The sequence below is a fragment of the Acomys minous genome, assembly GCF_964271855.1.
Source record: "Acomys minous genome assembly, chromosome: 17".
Taxonomy (NCBI): Eukaryota; Metazoa; Chordata; class Mammalia; order Rodentia; family Muridae; genus Acomys; species Acomys minous.
The window spans coordinates 55,376,700-55,395,921 of NC_140500.1; the positions used below are offsets into that span (position 1 = coordinate 55,376,700).

Here is a 19,222-nt window from a genome sequence, read left to right on the forward strand (position 1 = left end):
GTGTCCAGGAGAAAAAGTGTGGACGCCCACCTGCAGCCCCAGTGACAGGGATGCCTGTGGCTGAATTGTAAAACTCCAGGCTCATTGCTTCCTCTCGCTGGGTTTTCTGATGGGTTCCGTGTACTCTACTTTGTTCAGCAGCAAGTATTTGATGGCCCTCACTGGAGGATCATAGGAGGAATGCCCAACATCTTGGGCTCTGCCGTGTCTGCTCCTGATTTGCAGACTGTGACTACAGAAGTCTGCTCTGTGTGGAGTCAGTGTTACCTTTCAGAAACTGAGATAAGATCACATTGCCCCTTCGGGTGACTCCAGGCAGTCCCATGTGACATACATGGCGCCTAGGCCTTGACCTCTGGCCTGGAACCACCCTCCTGACTCTTTATTCACTGCTTAGCCTCACAAGTGGCTCCATCTCTGGGCCTGGTCCTCTGTGCCTCTGCCTAGAGCTATCTTGCTCTGGATCTTCCTAGGCCTCAGCTCAGGGGCTGCCCCTGCAGCACTCCTCCTCCTGCCCGTGCAGAAGCAGAGCCTGCCCCGCCCCAGGCCATGTCATGTTTCTCCTGTCTCATGTACCTACATTATAGAATTGTGTTTCAGTAAATATCGGCATACATTTTTATATATTAGTTTATGTTATATAAAATAACATTAATAGCCGAGCGTAGTGGTGCCCACCTTTAATCCCAGCACTTGAGAGGCAGAGGCAGGTGGATCACTGTGAGTTCGAGGCCAACTTGGTCGAGGCCAAGTGAGGCTACACAGAGAAACCCTGTCTCGAAAAACCAAAAAATAAAGAAATAAAAATAGGTATGTGTCCTGTATAGATCATTTTTCCTGTTTCTAGATATTGAGTCTTTAAAACAGGGCTAGCTCTGGTCGGAGGCTGGTGCACAGTAGGTACAGGGAGCACGTGGTCTAGCTGGAGGAAGACCCTTTGCAGAGAGCCTGCAGCCTTGGCAGTGGGGCATTACGAGTGAGGAGAGGCAGAGGAGCAGGCCACTCAGGGGCAAGTCCTACCCTCAGGCACAGACTCCATCTCCTGGCATCTAACCCAGCCTTCAAAACACATGGCACTCTGGTAGGCTGAGGAGCTGGGAGTCAAGGCCCTGGAGAGGCTAGAACGTGCTGGAATGGCTGATGAAAAGAAGCTGGAGGATGTAGAGCTGAGGTGAAGCAGAGGACAGAGGGGCCTGCGGTGACCACTGATCCTCTGCTGCAACAGGGATGAGATTTGGAAAGTGGTCTAGCCTGGCACCCTGGGCCTTGGCTCTTCAGGGTGCTGGGTTGTTTTTTTGTTTGTTTTTGTTTTGTTGTTGTTGTTTTGTTTTGTTTTGGTTTTGCCCCCAAAAGATTTAACTGAACCCCAACCTCCCTTGTGCTATCTGCCTGGACCTCCACCAGGACGGGGGTTAGGTGAGTATCGGGGCTCAGGAGCAGAATCACCCTAGCCCCAACTTCAAGGCTTATAGTTTCACGTGCTCGCTCTCTGCTTCTGACCAGGTGGTGAAGAAAGTGAAGTCCATGCAGATGTTCCACACACCCGTCACCTCTGCCACGCAAGGAGACCGACTGGGCATCTGCGTCACCCAGTTTGACCCCAAGCTATTGGAGCGTGGGCTGGTATGTGCACCGGAGTCTCTGCACACCATTCATGCAGCCCTCATCTCTGTGGAAAAGATCCCTTACTTCCGGGGCCCCCTGCAGACCAAGGCCAAGTTCCACATCACAGTGGGCCATGAGACAGTCATGGGCCGCATGCTGTTTTTCAGCCCTGCTCCTGACAACTTTGACCTAGAGCCCATCCTCGATTCCTTCGACCTCTCCCGAGAATACCTCTTCCAAGAGCAGTACTTGTGCAAGGACTCCATGCCCGCAGCCACAGAAGATGGCGATGAGGCAGACAGGAAAGCGGGCCACACCCCAGGGGGTCCCTGCCCCCGGCAGCAGTGGGCCCTGGTAGAGTTTGAGAAGCCAGTCACCTGCCCCCGACTCTGCTTGGTAATTGGCTCCAGGCTGGATGCTGACATTCACAGCAACACATGCCGGCTGGCCTTCCACGGGGTCTTGCTGCAAGGCCTGGAGGACAAGAACTACACAGAGAGCTTCCTGCCAGCACTGCGGGTTTACAAGGTGAAGCACAAGCATGGCCTTGTGGAGCGGGTAAGCACAGCCCTTGGGCCTCTTCCTCACCCTGGTCAGTAGTAGCCCACAGTCTGGGCTGCGACCAGAGTCGCATGTCCTCAGGTTTCAGGCTTGATAGTTAAGGCCAGGGTACAAGGCAACTGCATAAAGTGGTATCTCTCCTAAAGTGCTGGCACATCTTTTTGTTGCATGGGAATCCAGGCCTCACTGTCTTTTCAGCCTGGCCCTCTGGCTATACCACAGAGTTTGGTCACTGTGTGTGGTCCCAGGATGTAGCTGGGCTCCCCACCAGATCAGCACGAAGGCAGCTCCTCCCCATCTTGTGCAGCTGCTAGTACAAGGCCTGACCCTGTGGAGTCCACACCTGGGGCATACACACACACACTCGCGGGACTGTCTCTTTCTAATCCACAGTATTCACTACAGCTTTCTGTCTTCCTGCCTCTCCTGTTCCGTCCAGAGCCACAGCTCAGGACCTTGGCCTGGGTGAGCTCCATCCACCTCAGCACAACAGAGATGCTTCTGCAGATGGGGTGATAGATACAGTGGGCGTCACCGGTCATCTAGCTTGATTTATTAGCAGCATTATGGGGTGTAATTATTCTGTAGTAAAGCATCTATCGGAGAATAATGTCTTCTTGGTATGGCTCCAGGTCTAATTGTTCTCCCTCGGGCCTGTCACTTCCTTAGAGAACTGGGAGGCACTAGTGAGGAGCAGGGAGGCACAGTAAAGTGACCCAGGCCTCCCGAGAATAGCAGAAGGGGTCTGGAGACACACTATTCTGGGTCCTACCACTAGTCTGAGGCAGCCCAATGCCACCAACTTTTTCATACTTAGTCCAGGGGACATCAGCCCATAGAGAGGGTGGTCCCTACATAGGCAGCCCTGAGAGCCACAGGCTTTTCCAGCTATCCGCGATGGCTATTTGGTCTGCGTAGGGACATTTATCTAAATGTACAGCCTGGACCTCACAGGCATGGAGCGTGTACGTTCACATTTGAGAACTGGTTCTCATCAGGTGAAGCCAGAAATAGCACAGTTCCCAAGTGACCAGCAAGGTTGTTCTGAGGGGTAGCTATGTTAGGCAATTTCTCTAAGGAAATTGAACCCAGAAGGATAGGGAGGGAGAAAGTATATGTGAGGAGAATTTGCTGGATTGGCTTACAAGATTGAAGGCTGGACAATCCAACAATAGCCATATGCATTCTAGAGAGCTATAGGCCTTTGTAGCTGCTAGAAGCCAAAGTATTCGGGGACCACTGCTATAGCCCAGTCCAAGGATGAAGGCATGAAAGGTCTCTGGAGAGAGGAAGTCCATGCTGAGCAGCTGAAGAAGCTGGAGTCTCTTGTCCACAGCAGTGGGCAGTGATAAACACGCTGGCTTAAAAGAGTGGAGCTTGTGCACATAGGTGGTCTTTGCAAGGCAAAAAAAAAAAAAAAAAAAAAAAGAGTCCTGAGCCCCCATCCTTAGCTGTGCTGACTGACTACAAACATCCCTAAGTGTGCCTCTGCCAAAGAAATTTCTGGGTGGTCAGGTCATCTTGCAAAGGTTAAATCTAATACCCTAGGCAGATCTTCACACCAGCCTCTACAATGCTGGGCAGACTCAGTGCACTGGCCCTGTCCTATGAACACTCAGTTGGCTCAGGCACCTGAGATGTCCTAAGTTGCTAGTGAAAAGAGGCCCCACTTTCAGACATGTGTGAGTAGACACTTTCCACCTGAGTGTGGACCCTTTAACCTTCTCTTTCTTCTTCCTATAAAGGTGTCATCTCTTACAGTCAGCTTTACCAAGTTCCTGCGTTCATGCCAGCTCTGAGTACACGAGTACACAGAGGGTGGCCTAAGATCATCCTCACAGGAAAGGCTGAGGCTGAAAGAGTAACACAGTCCAAAACAGTGTTAGCCGAGGTCTTCAGGCAGCACTCGGCACCCAGGAGGTGCTGACTCCAGGGCACACAGTCTCTGCCATGCTGTGCTGCACGGGTCAGGTACCTGTAGATATGCCTGAACACATGGCATTCCTCAGAGTAAGTGGTTTTGTGGGCCCAGCCTGAACCCTAGCCATCTTAAATAAGCTCATTTTCTATGGATGCTTTTTTTCAGCGGGTGCGATCAAACACAATTTAATTAACTTACCTTTGGTAAATGGCTTTCCTTGCTTGGCTAACAAATGAGTCACCCAGAAACTTTCCCCATTTTTAATTATTTTATTTCTCATTTCCCATTATTTTGTGTCTACAATGATGAAACATACTATTTTAAATTTTCTTATTTTTCTAATTACTGTTTTTCTGTGAGTTAGGAATATGTTATGTCAGGGTATGTTACGTTAATATAAATAATACCAAGCACAAGGCTTTGCCAATGGCGCTCAATGAAATGATGTTCCATATTGCGTGGAGCCTCCCCAGCGAGCCATTTGAAGCCCACTTGTCTTTTTTTTCACATGAGAGGTCTGCACTGCTAACAGAAATGACTAGCAAGGCAGAAGCAGGAGGATCTCAGTGAGTTCTAGCCCAGTCTGCTCTACATACCAAGTTCCAGGCCAGTCAGGACCACATAGAAAAGTTTACAAAATTTAGATGAAATGTTATTCTCCATTCGAGCATAGATTGTACACGAGTTTCTTCCAAAGAGTACAAGATAGAAACTGAAAGGTTGACCTGGGCATGGTGGCTCACACCTGGAATCCCAGCCCTCTGGAGACAGAGGCAGGTGGATCGCTGTGAGTTCAAGGCCAGCCTGGTCTATAAAGCAAGTTCAGGACAGTCAAGGCTAACATAGAGAAACCCTGTCTCAAAAAAAAAAAAAGCAAATCTCTAGGTGAGTGTGGGAGGTGTGGTGGGCTGTTGGCCATCAGTGTTCCTGTAGTTGCAAGTCTCTAAATGCCTTGTTCAGTCTCTGTCTTTATTGCTTCCTTGCTGTAAAAAGTCCCAGAAAGAGTTTCGGGCTGCACCTAAATATTGTTGTATTCAGGTAAAACTTTTCATTAGTGAACACTAAAATTTGACTTTCAGTTAGTTTTCGTGTATCATGGAATAGTCTTTTTTGTTTGTTTTTTGTTTTTTTCGAGACAGGGTCTCTCTGTGTTACCCTTGGCTGTCCTGCAGTTGCTCTGTAGACCAGGCTGGCCTTGAACTCACAGCAATCTGCCTGCCTCTGCCTCCCGAATACTGGGATTACAGGCATGCACCACTACGCCTGGCTTGAAATAGTCTTTTAAATTTTTTTTTCAAGACTGGCCATGGCGGCACATGCCTTTAATCTCAGCACTCAGGAGGTAGAGGCAGGAAGATTGCTATGAGTTTTGGTCTACAAAGAGTTCCAGGACAGCCAGAACTATTACACAGTGAAATCCTGTCTCAAAACTTTTCCCCCCAAAAAAGTTTTTCATCTTATTAGACAGACAGCTGTTCTTAACTCAGAAGCCATCTAAAAACAAGTCCAGGCAGAGCCTGAACCTCTGGCCAGTTTGCTGTTCCTGATCTAAGTGGTAAACAGCTCTTGCTGAGGCAGGATCTTCCTGTGAGAGAATCCTGGGCATAGCTAAAGCTGACCAGATCTGCTTGTTCCACAGCCCGGGAATTGGACCATAGCGTAGAGGCTTACAGAGGTACAGGTGTCTGGAGTGTCCCTCAGGAAGAGAAGGAGGGGAAATCTGAAGGGCTGGAAGCTCCCTGGAGATGCTCCACAGGTGGGCCTATCTGACAGTAGACCAGCACCTGGGAAGTGTGGGGATCATTTAAGGGTGCACTGTTGGAAAGGAAACCCCAAAACATGAGTCAGGTTTGAACACAGAGAGCGAATGGAATGGAAGAGTTGGGAGAGGTGCCTATTCACTGAAGGAACACTGGAGGGAACTTGATAACCCAGTACAGATAAGAAAAACAAGAATAAATGATGACAGTGAAATGGAGGACAAAATTAAGAAGTGTTTACTCTACTAAACAAATGCCAGCTATAAAGACAGACTAATAGACTGGGTTAAAACACAAGCTCTTCTGACATGCTGTGCCTAAGAAGCAAGAGTAAAGAATAAAAGATGTTGAAAGACTAAGCAGAAAGACCACATGAGTGGACAGTTACCTTTAACAGATGTGGGGCAGCCACAGCTGTGAAACCAAGAGGAGTAGCATGCAGTAACAAAGGCACAGTTATAGACTAGGTCCAGTCACATTAAAAGTCAAACCCAACAGGAATTCGGGGAGGTGGGGCTGTGGGTTTACAGATGGAACCCCCAGCTTCCCTTAGGACATATGTTAAGAAAAGTGTTAGGTACATACTAGTGTGAATTTGTAAAGATGTGGAAGAAGGGGCTGGTGAGATGGCTCAGTGGTTAAGAGCACTGTCTGCTTTTCCAAAGGACCTGGGTTCAATTCCCAGCACCCACATGACAGCTCACAACTGTCTGTAATTCCAGTTCCAGGGATTCTGACACTTTCAGACCAATGCACATAGAATAAAATTAAAAATAAATAAAAAAAGATGTGGAAGAAAGTATGAGTTGCTAAGGGCATGTCAAAACTGAGCAGAACCAGTGGACCCTGTCCTCAACAAGCTACTAGTGTATACAGATTTAGACACAACTGCTGTAGGCCAGAGGCCAGAAAAATGGGTCTCCCTGTGAGCCAACAAGGACAAAACTGAGAGGCAGAAAAGGAGGAACAGAATTCCACCTAAGATGGCGAAAGCACAGAGGAGTGGGGCCTTTGAGCTGTGTCGTGAGCAGCTGAGTAAAGAGCCACTGGTCAGACATGGAAGGACATGGGAGTTCCCAGTCTAGGAACTGCTTCTGTAACACAAGGCTGAGCAGTGCTGGAGCCACTGGGGAGTGAGGCCACCCAGCCCCCAGCCAGTCACAGAGTCAGCACCCACCTCTGCCCACCTCACTGTGGTCCTCAACACCTGGCAGCCCACACACATAATGGTACATGGGAGAAAGGTACTGCCAGCTCTTACTACACAATCTCTTTAGATCTAGAACCTTTATAGAAGCAGGCAGTGCTGTGCACAGCGCTAAAGTGGGCCCCAGGGTGTGGCAAGTAGATAAACAAACATGGAAAGTGCTGGTGCTTTGCCAGCCACAAGGTGGCCCTTGTTAAGCCTCGTGCATCATGACCATAGCTCACATGCACATTGTTCATGGCACACATCCCTGGGCCCAGGCTGAGTAGTGGCAAGAAGCTGCCCCCTCTATGGAGTGGGGAAGGTCAAACCAGGCTTACTGGCTACTGCAGGTCTGGCCCCATGGCGCCAATCAGAAAGGCCTCAGGCTGGACTTCAGGAGCCTAAGGCATGGACCCAACCAAGTGTAAACATACAGACGCCACCAGGAGCTCTGGCCAGCTTTGAAGTCTGACCAGCACTGCCTCAGGCTCCTGGCTCTACTTAGCTCCTCTGCTGATGGTTTGTTAAGCCTGCTCAGGGCCCCAGGGAGCCTACCACCTGCTTCTTTCTGAGCAGGGACAGCCCAGGCCTGGGGGTCCTGTGCAGGGCAACTGTAGCACCCTAACCCCTGGAGGAAGCTGCTTCCTGGCCATTCACTCTGTCATGTTCCTGCTCACAGGCTCCCAGCCAACAGATTAGAGGCTGTGGACCCTTTGAACAGATGGTCCCAGGAGGCAGACCTTAAGAAGGTCCACTTCAAAGGCCCTCATGCTCTAACCTGACCGTAACCCAGCCTCTCTCCTGGCTTTGTCTGATAGCTGGAGCCCAGCTTCACTGATGAACAGCTTTGAAGACTGCATTCATGTTCTGATGAAGATGTAGGGTGAGGTAGCAGGACATGGTCAAAAGCCAGCTCTGGAAACTAGGACTGAGCTGGCTGTGACATGTCACTTCTCAGACTCAACTCATGTAGGAGTGCTGTGGTGGGGAGCTGAGACTACATGTGAGAAGGGCCAAGTGGCTGGCGTAGTCAGTGCTCCATAACATACCCCTCCTCTTTTCTCTGTGGAGGACAGCTGGCAGGGAGCCATCACTTAGGACCTCTTTAGCCCCAGCAGATGCTTTACCCAGGAGGGACTCAGGTGATGGCTGCACATACAGAACAGGTAAAGAATGCTCAGGGAGGAAGGAGGCCTGACCTGAGGGAGGCAACCTTACGAGCAGGAGAGCCTGTGGTGAGCAGAGATGTAGGGCAGCTATCCCAGTCAGTAGCCTGCTGTGAGGCACATCCCAGCCCCACCCCAGGCCTCAGATTTTGAGCCTCTGGAGTATGAGACCATCGCAGGCTAACTTATTTTCCCAAAGTTTACACAGGGCTTGTGGTGAAATAGCTCGTTGCTCACAGACTTCAGTGTCAGGAGCCTTGTCTTATCCCTTGAGAAGCAGGGAGCTGTGTCTTGTGTTTCAGAAGCAGAGCCTGAGGCACAGCAGGGTAAATTGGCTGGACCAAGTGAGGCAAGAAACAGCCCCATTCCACAGGTTGCCCTGGGGCCTTGCTTCTCTACCAGGCCAAGCTGGTGGGGAGGAGGAAGAGGACAGGGTTTTCTGGTGATGCACAAAGGGCACAGCATTATGGTTGTCAGTATCAGTGACTTCAGGTGAACTGGAAGAGGTGACACCTCAATAGCAGAGGGGCTTCCTCCTCCTGTGACTGCTGCTCTCCCAGGATACTGTCCAGAGTGGAAGGGAGAGGTAGAAACTGGGGTACCCTGCCGGCTGTGAATATTGAGTGTGGGTCCTGTCCAGAAGTCCTGCTCACTGCATCGCAGGTTTCTGGATATGTTAGAAGATCACCACATGTCCCTCCATCCCCCACGTCAGTGTGACATTCACTAATGCAGAGTCTGTTCTAATAGTCATTCTGCCATCAGGTCTTGGTGTTCTGGCCAGTATCAGTGTCCTAATCCAAACAACCTATGTCATGAAAGTACTGAGGTTCGGAGAAGTCCCTGCCTTAGGCCATGATGCTATAAGAGACAGGGTTAGAACTCAGGTGACTAAAACCATTTCCCTTCTGGGAGCACAGGGCCCTCCCTCTTCTCTATAGTGGGGAGCCTAGCTTAGTTCTCCTCACAGTAACTTCCCTTCCTGCACGGTGAACTAGTTGAAGCTTCAGAATTTGCGCAATTCCCAAGCCTCATCCTGGGAACCAAGCCCTGGAAGAGAGACACATGTAATGACATAATTATGTGCACCAGCAGCCAAGTCCCTTCTCAAAAGCTGGGGACAATGGGGACTCTCCTGGCCTGGCAGCAAGAGCTGGACTTGGATGCACAGCTGTAACTGCTAAGGGAGGTTGGTCCCTCCAGCAACCACAGGCGGGTAGATGAAGCAAATTACTCATGCAAGCAGTGAAAGTCCCCACTTGAGCTATTGTGACCGCTGGCCTGTGTTCAGCATTGTCCCCAGGAACAGGGCCACCAGCAAACCCCACAGGCATTGCCTTCAGTTTGACATTGGTGATTGATTCAGAATGCAAGCCCTCCAACTGCTCTGGCAGGGCTCTCCTTGCAGTGTGCTGGTGTCTGCCCTCTGTAGTCTCTTCTCACAGCAAGAGTCTGTGATTTGGACCACTGGGCTTCTTTGATGTGTTCTATATGTGGATAGGGTGCCACACCATGGGCAGCTAAACTGGGTAGCCTGTGAGGGCACTGGGCTGCAGATACTACCATGCTGCCAGCTCCATCTTCTTTCCTTGCCTCCTTCCTCTAGACCACTTGTGGGAGGTAGAGTCCCTGACCATAGGAACTGTCTCCTCTACTCACAGGGTTTTCCCTGAGCTAAGGCAAGCAGGCTTGAGGCTGTTCAGCACCCCTGGGCTAGGCCTCCAAGAACTACAGAGTCAGCCAGGGGAATCCAGACACCAGAGAAAGCCGTGCTGAACTCATTCACCATGGTAACATCTCCCCTACCCCTTAGGTCTGTGAGGAGTAGACAGAACAGCCCTCACTCGGGCTCTGAGTATCAGGAGGGGCACGTACCTGACAACCTGTGGTAAAATGGTATTGATGCCTCCTCTACTCCCCAGCACTGCCCCCAGGAGTAGCCACATTCATTATGCCACTCTAGGTCACCCTCAGTCTCCTGTGTAGGTCTGACACAATGCAGTGACCACTCGCCCAGGTATGTAAAGTGATAGTAGGAGTTTTAAGAAGACAGAGCCACCAGGATCCAGGGAATGCACAGGAACCTGGGGGCTGTTCCATCCCCACCCTTCCTGAGCCTGACCTATACTTGGAAATGAAGGCACAGAGGTTAATGGAGGACACAGTGAAACTACTTTGTGTTAGTATACCTTCTGGCCAAGCCATAAAACAAGAAAGTAGGAATGACAGAGACACTTCCTTTGGATTTTAAATTCTTTTAGCTGCTGCTCTTGCCATAGCAGAACAGCCAGCCAGCAAGATGGAGCCCTGTAGCCTCTGCTGAGAAGGCTACAAAAAGTCTGCTGGCTCTGTACTTTAACCTGGATACTGGATACTTAAAACAGTAGTGTGGTGCTGGGCATGGTGGTGCTCGCCTTTAATCCCAACACTCAGAAGGCTGAGGCACTTGGGGTCTCTGAGTTTGAAGGCAGCCTGGTCTACATAGTGAGCTCCAGGACAGCCAGGCTACATAGAAAGGCCCTGCCTCAAAAACAGACACACAAACAAAAATAGTGTGGTAATGAAGGTCCATGAACAAGGCTTCACACATGCCAGCAGCTCTGCAGGACTGACTGTCCACCACTGGCCGGCCAGAGGAGAACGAAGCAAGTGTGGAGCCCTGGACCTTCACTCTCCGCCTTGTTTAGGTAGCACCAAACTAATTTCAGGGGCTTCTGCGACATGAAAGCTCTGAAGCTTTTTGACATTGTCCTGATGTTACTAGAATTACTCTGCCCTTTGGCAAGGACCCGGTTTAGGGCAAAAGGGAAGCTCTGCTATCTTTGTGGCATTTGACTTACAACATTTTATAACTAAAAGGTGAGAGATGGAGCAGTAAGGACTCTTCTGAAGGATAGCGTGCCTGCCACCCAGCTCTGTCCAGGAAGCCCAGGCTGCAGGCTCACTGGAAATCTAGCTCTGGCACCAAGCTGCAGCATTGGGTAGCCAGCGTCTAGGCTGGAATCTGCCCTGCTGTCTTCTGAAGAAGTGAAAAAAGAGACATGCCCAGTGCTAGCAGTGGGTCCTCTCATAAACAAGTACTGTCCTCCTGGACTTACCACATGTCCCCAAGAAGTGAAGAGCTACCCAGCTTCCCACCCCTTCTTTCCCCCTCAGTTCCGTGCATAGATGCCTGTGCTTCCCCCGTCATCTCTGAACACGTGCTTACCAAAAGAAAAAAGAACCCTTTTCCTTGAGAGACTTAATCCTCCTCAGGATTAAATAGACAAGCTATTGCGGTTTAAGACAGTGTAGCCAAGCTTAGAATGTAGGTTCCACCTCAGTTCTGGGAGTAGGGAGGCTACCTGAAACGGGGCAGAGTGGAGCCTGGGTGGGTAGGGAAGAGGAAGAGGGTGGGAGAGGCATGTCCGCGGGACCTGGGGAGGCAAAGGCCTCACAGGTGTGTGTACCTGTCTACACTTAGAAGTGTTTATTGCAGTGTGTGTGTGTGATTGTGTGGCAGGTGTGCTGCAATGAGACTGTTAATAATGAAAGACCCCATGTGAGTGGCACAGGTAGGGAGCACTACTGTGGAGGGCGGGACCCACATGGGAAATGACTCTTCTCTGATTTAAAAAGTGAGTGTGTGGATAAGGTCAAGTTGTAATCTGAGGGCAAACAGACAAGGTAAAAGTCAGGAAGGACTCAGTGAAGGCTGCAGGTTACCGAGGCCCAAGATCCCATCTAGGCCTGTTCTGGCTGGCCGTGCACACCCACAGACATCAGCTAGGTGTCTGCCTTGATGCTGCACTCTAGGTACTTGGGAATGGTGCAGGTCCTTATGGGAAGGAGGGATAGAATGTTACTGGTTTGGTTCCAGTAATGAACTTCCATTGTGTTCAAAGACAGGGTCTTACTAGTAGTATATAGCCTGGGCTGTCCTTGAGCTTTCTAAGTACCCCAGATTCTCTCTGAACACATTATTATCCTCATGCCTCAACTTTCTGAGAGCTGGAATCACAAGCATGTGCCACCGTACCCTACTGGTATTGCTTTTTAAAGATGCTTTCAAAGTAAGCTATGAGCTCTTGGTCCAAGGACCACCTTTCTTATTTCTTGGACATAGTGATGCTGAAGGGAGTCTGAGTCTCAGATGTATTTGGCCCCAGTGAGCCTCAGCATCCTGGGCAGCGCTCTAGCTACTGCTTCATTTTGGAAGGGAGCTACATTATGCTGACTGCTGGTTTAGGTTTTACATAGGCTTTGCGGAGGGCCTGGCAGCCTGGGATGGATCCCTGTGTGCTGCTCCTCAAATCGGACTCTCCCTTAGGTAGGATGAAGGTGAAGAGGAGTAGGGAGGCCCAGAGGAGACATGATAGCCCATGGCAACAAGGCCTGATCATGACTTGAACACTTTCAGTCATGGGGACATGGATGGACTGCTCAAGCTGGTGCCATTAGGCCAGTTAACTAAATATGCAGGTCATGCTGGGCTGGGCTGCAAAGGTGAGCAGTAGTGGATCCTGCCCTCTTGAGCAGGGAGCCCAGTTCTGCACAGTGACCCTTCCATGGTTGTGGGAATGGACTTCTATGAAGCCACTTATAATTGGAGATGTCTAGCCTAGGCAGTAAGGCACAGCTTTCATAAAATCTGATCAGTGGAACTTCTGGATGCCAGTAAACAGAAGGCTGGCAGTGCTACCTCGGGCCGGCTAGACAGACCCGCCCTCCACGAGCAGGGCTGCCCAGGGGGAGCATGCCGGAGCCATCTCGGAGGGAAAGGAGGAGTTGCTGAGTGGGAAAGAGGCTTGCAAGTTACAGGGGCTGCACAAGTGGAGATTGTAATTCTTATCATTGTTTGTCTCCAATTCATCAATCACCAGGAGGGAAGAAACGTGGTGCCTTTTATCTACAGCTATGAATCAAGGAGAGTAGGATATGTTTTCCCAAAAGGTTTTTAGGGTAAATGAGACAGTTTCTACTTTTCAAAACAATTCATCTAGGGTGCTTGGCCAGATCCAGGCATCTTTAATAGCAGTGAGATGTTTTTTCATCATAGCAGGAGACAGCCCAATGGCCCAGGGTGTGCACCTCGGAAGAGGACAGCCACTAGAAGTGGCCGGAAGAAACTGTCCTGTACTTGAATAGGCTTGACTGGTGAGAGTGAAAGGCAAATACTTGCCTGTTTATTTTAAATTTTGAACATTTATTCATTTCGAAAGTCAGAGCGTAGGAACAATTATAGTGAAAAGTTCTCCAGTACCCCATGCCCATCCCCTGCGGCAGCAGCTTCTCCTGATTCCATGTGTCCCTGCTGTACCCAGTTCTGTCCATGTCCACCCAGCACCCTGTGTCCTTCATACCTTTCCCTCTATGTGGTCACAGTGTGGCCACTGGGAGCCATGCACCATTTTTTCTGCACCCAGGCTGGGACTTTGGATTACTCCAAGGCCTCTGCTACCAGACACTGATAGTGGGTAGGCTGTGTGCTGTCATTTCCCACCTGGACAGGCATATCTAAAGGACATTTTTCTATCAGCAGCAAGCATGGCTGAGAGGTCTGTGAGTGCATTTTCCATAGCAATTTCCATAATGAAGGACAATTCTTTTTTTTTTTTTTAAGATTTATTTGTTTATTATGTATACAGTATCCTTCCTACATGTACACCTGCACAACAGAAGAGGACATCAGATCACATTATGGATAGTTGTGAGTCACCATGTGGTTGCTGGGAATTGAACTCAGGACCTCTAGAAGAGCAACCAGTCTCTTATCCACTGAGCCATCTCTCCAGCACAAGGCGCACTTCTTATGATAGGGTCTGACTTTGTGGCTAAGTGCAGCATCTGCAGAGTGGGTTGGTGAGGACAAGAACCAGCCAGGTAGAGGATGGTATGTCACTCCCAACTGTGACGAAGCTTTTATTGATAAGACTCTGGCAGGGTGGGTATAGATACAGCCAGGCTGGGTTCAGGGACATGTGTGGGAAAAAACAGCTCACAGTAGAATCCATTCAGGCCGCCCCAAACCAACAACTTCACTCACATGTGCCTCTTCTCAGCTTGAGTACTCAAAGAGGTGAGGGGCAGCTGAGGTCCCCCACAGGGATGTGAGCCTTGAAGGAAGGGGCCAGGGACAATAAGGAATCCTGCCTGGAACTAGACTGACAGGGCATCGTAGAGGGCAGATGGCTGGCTGAGAGAGGGGAGTGAGTACAACACAGTGAGCAGAGAAAAGCTTCAAGCAAGGCATGTGGGTAAGGCAGGATGGCAAGTCAGTGCTGCTCCTTAGGGACTCTGCTAGGTGGGGAACTAGAGCCGGGACTGCTACTCCACAGAGTCACAGAAGCTTCTGAGGGCAGAGGCAGGTGAGAGGACAGCTGATGCAGGGAGCATGACTCAGGCCACCTCTGCTCCTCAAGCTCTCTGACCCTGGCAGACTTGTCTCGTGGCTTTAGCATGGGGCCCATGAGCTGCCATGTTGATCATGCGTGTTGACCCTTCTTAGTGCCTGTGTTAGGGGAGTATGGTGATTGTAGTCAATAGTTCAGACCTTCTCCCTCCTCTCTATACGTCATCACGTATGAGGTGGCCACAGCAGTTCACCCCAGAGTCAGCTCTCACCGTGCACTACTAATGGCTCCTCTCCTGTGTGGGGCAGGTAATGGATGACTACAGCGTGATTGGACGCTCCCTGTTCAAAAAGGAGACCAACATCCAGCTCTTTGTGGGGCTCAAGGTGCAGCTGTCCACAGGGGAGCAGGGCACCATCGACAGCGCCTTCGGCCAGAGTGGCAAGTTCAAGATCCACATCCCTGGTGAGTGCAGCTGCATCCCTGCAGTGTGGGAAAGATGAAGGGCCTGAGCAGTCAGGACAGCACTGCTAGCCTTGGCCTCTGCCTAAGAAGCAGGCATGGGTCCTGAAAGGGGTCTGGACAGGGGCGAGGTCAGAGTTGAATTTTATCCCACTGTTTAATATTTGGGACACACCTCAGCTCCCTTGTGAAGTAAGTATTGATCTTACAGAGCGCTCGAAGGAGGAAGGGAAGGGCAAGCCTGCCAGGGCTGGCACAGCACCATAGTGCCCAGTCAGTTCAAGCAAATTGCAGAGACCATCAGGCTCAGAGCCATGTGTATGGCTGGGTCAGGGTGTGCAGCTGCTTCTGGAAGTGCATCCTGTGTTTCTTTCATGTAGTCATCCCTTGGGTCATGTATGCATCTATACAAACTGCATTTTATTGAGGCTGACTGTGTATCAAACCAATACTTGGTACTAGGGGTGTGCAAGTTGCCATGGAGAGAACAGAGTGAGCATAATATCTAGACACAGTGCAAGAGAAGCACACAGGCTTGAGCTGGGATATTCAAGATGTGTGAGGGCTTGAGTTGAAAATTAGCTGGGTGTGGTAGGTACAGCAGTCTGAGGTGGGGATGTGCTATTGTGGGAGTGATGGACGCGTGAGGTGGGAGTGTGCTGTTGTGGGAGTGACAGCTGTGTGAGTGGAGATGTGCTAATGTGGGAGTGACGGACGTGTGAGGTGGCGATGTGCTGCGTGTTTGAGGTGCTGAGTGTGAGAGGTCTGGGTGGGATGGTGTTGTGAGGGCTGCATGTCTGAGTTGTGCTGAGTATGCAAGGGCAGGAAGTCACTGGTGGGGTACTCTGTGGGGCTGGACAAGTAGTGCACAGGTTGTAGCTAGGACTTGTGCATAGTTCCTTATGGCACAGGAGGGGCCTGTTTGTAGTAATGCACTATTATCCCCAATATTTTACCCCTACACACTTTGGATTATGGCAGTTTTCAGCTGAGCAAAGTTGAAATATTGACAGGGAACCATCTCTGATGTCGCACAGATTCATGGTCCTCTGTGGCTCCAGGACCGTGGGCTGGAAAATGAGAATAGAAATGAAGGGAGGTTTGGATAAGGTAAACAAGGCCATCATCACCTTGGTTTGCAATTTCTTGTCTAGGTCATCAGTGACTCAATCCAGGAAGTAAGGCTCCTTAGTCACTCCTTGGGTAAAGCTAGGGGACCCAGAGGACCACCTGTAGCATTGCTCTCTTGCAAAAGAAGGTAGCAGTCAGTCGGGCATGGTGGCGCACGCCTTTAATCCCAGCACTCAGGAGGCAGAGGCAGGTGGATCACTATGCGTTTGAGACCAGCCTGGTCTACAAAGAGAGTCCAGGACAGCCAAGGTTCACAGAGAAACCGTCTCAGGGGGGAAAAAAAGAAGGTAGATGTCACAAGAGACCTGTTTCTCTGTGCCTCTCTGTTTAAGGCTAGGAAGCAGCAGGTACACCCACAGCAGAGGTAAAGACCACTGTCTTGTATAGCCAGCTGCATACGAGCTGGGCACACATCTCTACTAAAACATGGTATCTACACTCAAAGAATTCACAGCCATTCTCCATCTGCTCTGCAGAGCTTTTGTGTCCCCACCGTGTCAGCCTGTGCCAGGCGCTAGGACTACCAAAGTGAATACAACCGAGATGACTCAGTGGTCATGGAGCTTACAGTGGGTAGTGAACTTGTCATCTGGCACCACAAGAGTTCCACGACATCACTGGTTGAACCGTTCACAGCTCTGGAAGTCTGGAGGCTGGAAATCCAAGATCAGAGTGGGCAAGGCTAGTTTCTCCTTGGTTTACAAATGTCCTTTTTCTTTGTGTCTTCACATAGCCGTCTCTCTGTGTATCTGTCTTAATTGTTTGTAGACACAAGTCATATGCTATTAGAACTAACATTAACAATCTCATTGTAACTGGTCTCTTTAAAAGCTATCTCCAGCAGCAGTCTCAAGCTGAGAGGCCTGGCATTAGCGCTCTCTCTCTCTCTCTCTCTCTCTCTCTCTCTCTCTCTCTCTCTCTCTCTCTCTCTCCCTCCCTCCCTCCCTCCCCTTTTTCTCTCCCCCTTTCTCCCCCTCCCCCTGTGTATACACTTGGTCAGCCTACAACAGGGGTGAAGACAGACCATGGTTAGACATCCTCAATGTCTGCATGCCACTAACCATGTTACGCTGGGTGGGAAGGTGTATGGTATGTGTGACATCTCACAGCAAGGCCCCTCACTGAGTCTGGGGTTTGGAAGGTTTCTCAAGACTGCCAGAACACACACCAGCCAATGTACATACAGCAGATGATGCACCCTGTCATGCCATCAGTACCTGTGATGAGTACTGGTAAAAAAGGATGCTTGAGCAGGTAGAGTCGGAGCCTGGGACCCAGGCTCACCTATGGCCAAGAGCCAGGTCCATGGCCACTAGTGGATCACAGATCATCAGAGCCACAGGAGTGTGTGTAGAGGAGCACCTGTGATACTGATGGAAGTCAGAGCTAAAGCCTGGGCCAGCAGCATGAGACAGAGCCCGACTTGTGATGACCTGCCCTCCGTGTGCTCATGGAGCAGGGAACTGCTGCTCCCTCAACTTTCTGCATGCATCCCCTCCTGTGTTCCAGCTATGGCCTGTGTCTTGGTGACACCCGAACCCAAATGCTGGTTTTAGCTCCTTCTCGGGAGCTGTCTGGTGTAGAAGACTTCAGAACTGGTTCTTAGAGAAGCCCTAGGGGAAGGAGTCATGGGAGAGATATCACATGACCCTCCCCTTCCAGAGGAGAATGGGAGGTGATGAGGAAGGAAGAAAATCGTCCAGGATAGAAGGAACAGAGAGTGCTAAGGCGTCACAGAGACTGGACACAGTGCTACACCATTTGAGACGTTGACTAATAACAGCATAATAGTCATTGAACATTGTGCTGTGTGGGACATTGTTCTGAGTGCTTTATGTGTTGTAGCTGTTTACTTTGGTGTGTCCAAAATGTTAGTCTGGGAACAGCTTTAAAGCAGTGGTACTTCTGTCCCCCAGCAAGGTCTTACAGGAAGTCAGACTTGGTAGAGGCCCCAGGATTCTCCCTGCTGCTCACCCTCTGTCCAGCCCAGAGACTTGTCCTTAGATGGTGAAAAGAACTCCTGAAGGCTTGGACTTGTACTTGGTGTCTGGTTTTGCCAAACATTACCAATCTTGACATGGGGTCTGGATCCTTCTATAATGGGGATGCCCTCAGTACCCCCAGTGTCTTCTCCCTAGGTGCTATTGTCCTGCCAGTCTGCACATTGCTGGCCACAGCCTCCCAACCCGATATCCCAGGGCACATTCAAAAATGGGTTTCCTGTGCAGAGCTCTGCACTCAGTCGGGTATTGCTAGCTAGAGTCACCCTCTGCCAGGTCATGTGCCAGGAGTGTGGAAGAGGTCTGCATGGGAAGGGAAAATACATGCTCTGTATCAGCCATTGCTGGTGCTGGGTACCAGTTTCTGCCCAAGAGGTGTTGCAGAGATCAAGTTTTCCATCTTGTGGCAGGCACTTGGGGAGGCTGTCACTCACTTTATATATGGCAATAAGACAATGTTCCTGTCTTTCTGTCTTGGACCCTCCCTGCTAAAGCAGAATTCTCAACGTGGGGTTTATAAGACAATACCAAACAGTCAATATACGATGTGTTGGCAGTAGCTACTGCACCTATAAATGTCATCTTCATCGTTTCTTGGGCTCCTTCCTGTTGGGGTGCCTGAGAAGGCCAAAAGGTAAAATGGTCACACAGTCAGCAGGTTGAGTAAGCATTTTACCCACAATTCTCAGAAGCTACAGGTGTGACAAGGTGAACTGTCCAGCTCAAATGCCTTACCAAGTTACGTGGCTGAGAGGGACACTTTGCTGGGCCCAGTGTGGCTGCCTGCAGAGCCCATCTTGGTGCTGAGAACTGCAGCAAAGGAATCTGAAGCTTTGTCTGGGAACCAAGTGGCTGGGGTCTGTGAGGACACAGTGCTGGCTGGGTAGACTCGGGATTCACCACATTCTTGCTGTCATCCTCCAGCTAAATTTGGGTTGACACCTGGCCCCTGGGGAGCACTTGTGATCTGAAGAGGACCCACTCCGAGCTGACTTTGACTACCACTGTCCAACAATGAGTCAGGTCCTCTAGCTCCAGTAGGTCTGGGACGAAGGGCTATGCTGTTCTCTTAGGGTTCAGAGGATAGACCATTGC

At 50.2% G+C, this 19,222-nt stretch overlaps 1 protein-coding gene across 2 annotated transcripts in view; it reads left to right on the forward strand.

Moving 5' to 3' along the window:
* EEFSEC (eukaryotic elongation factor, selenocysteine-tRNA specific) overlaps window positions 1-19,222 on the forward strand; it is a 195,773-nt gene that overhangs the window by 156,425 nt on the left and 20,126 nt on the right. The window contains exons 5-6 of one of the 2 annotated variants that reach the window (XM_084765619.1): window positions 1,504-2,163; window positions 14,843-14,999. In XM_084765619.1, coding sequence (XP_084621745.1) covers window positions 1,504-2,163; window positions 14,843-14,999 — 817 coding nt within the window. The remainder of the gene's footprint in view (window positions 1-1,503; window positions 2,164-14,842; window positions 15,000-19,222) is intronic. The other variant, XM_084765620.1, reaches the window with a different exon arrangement.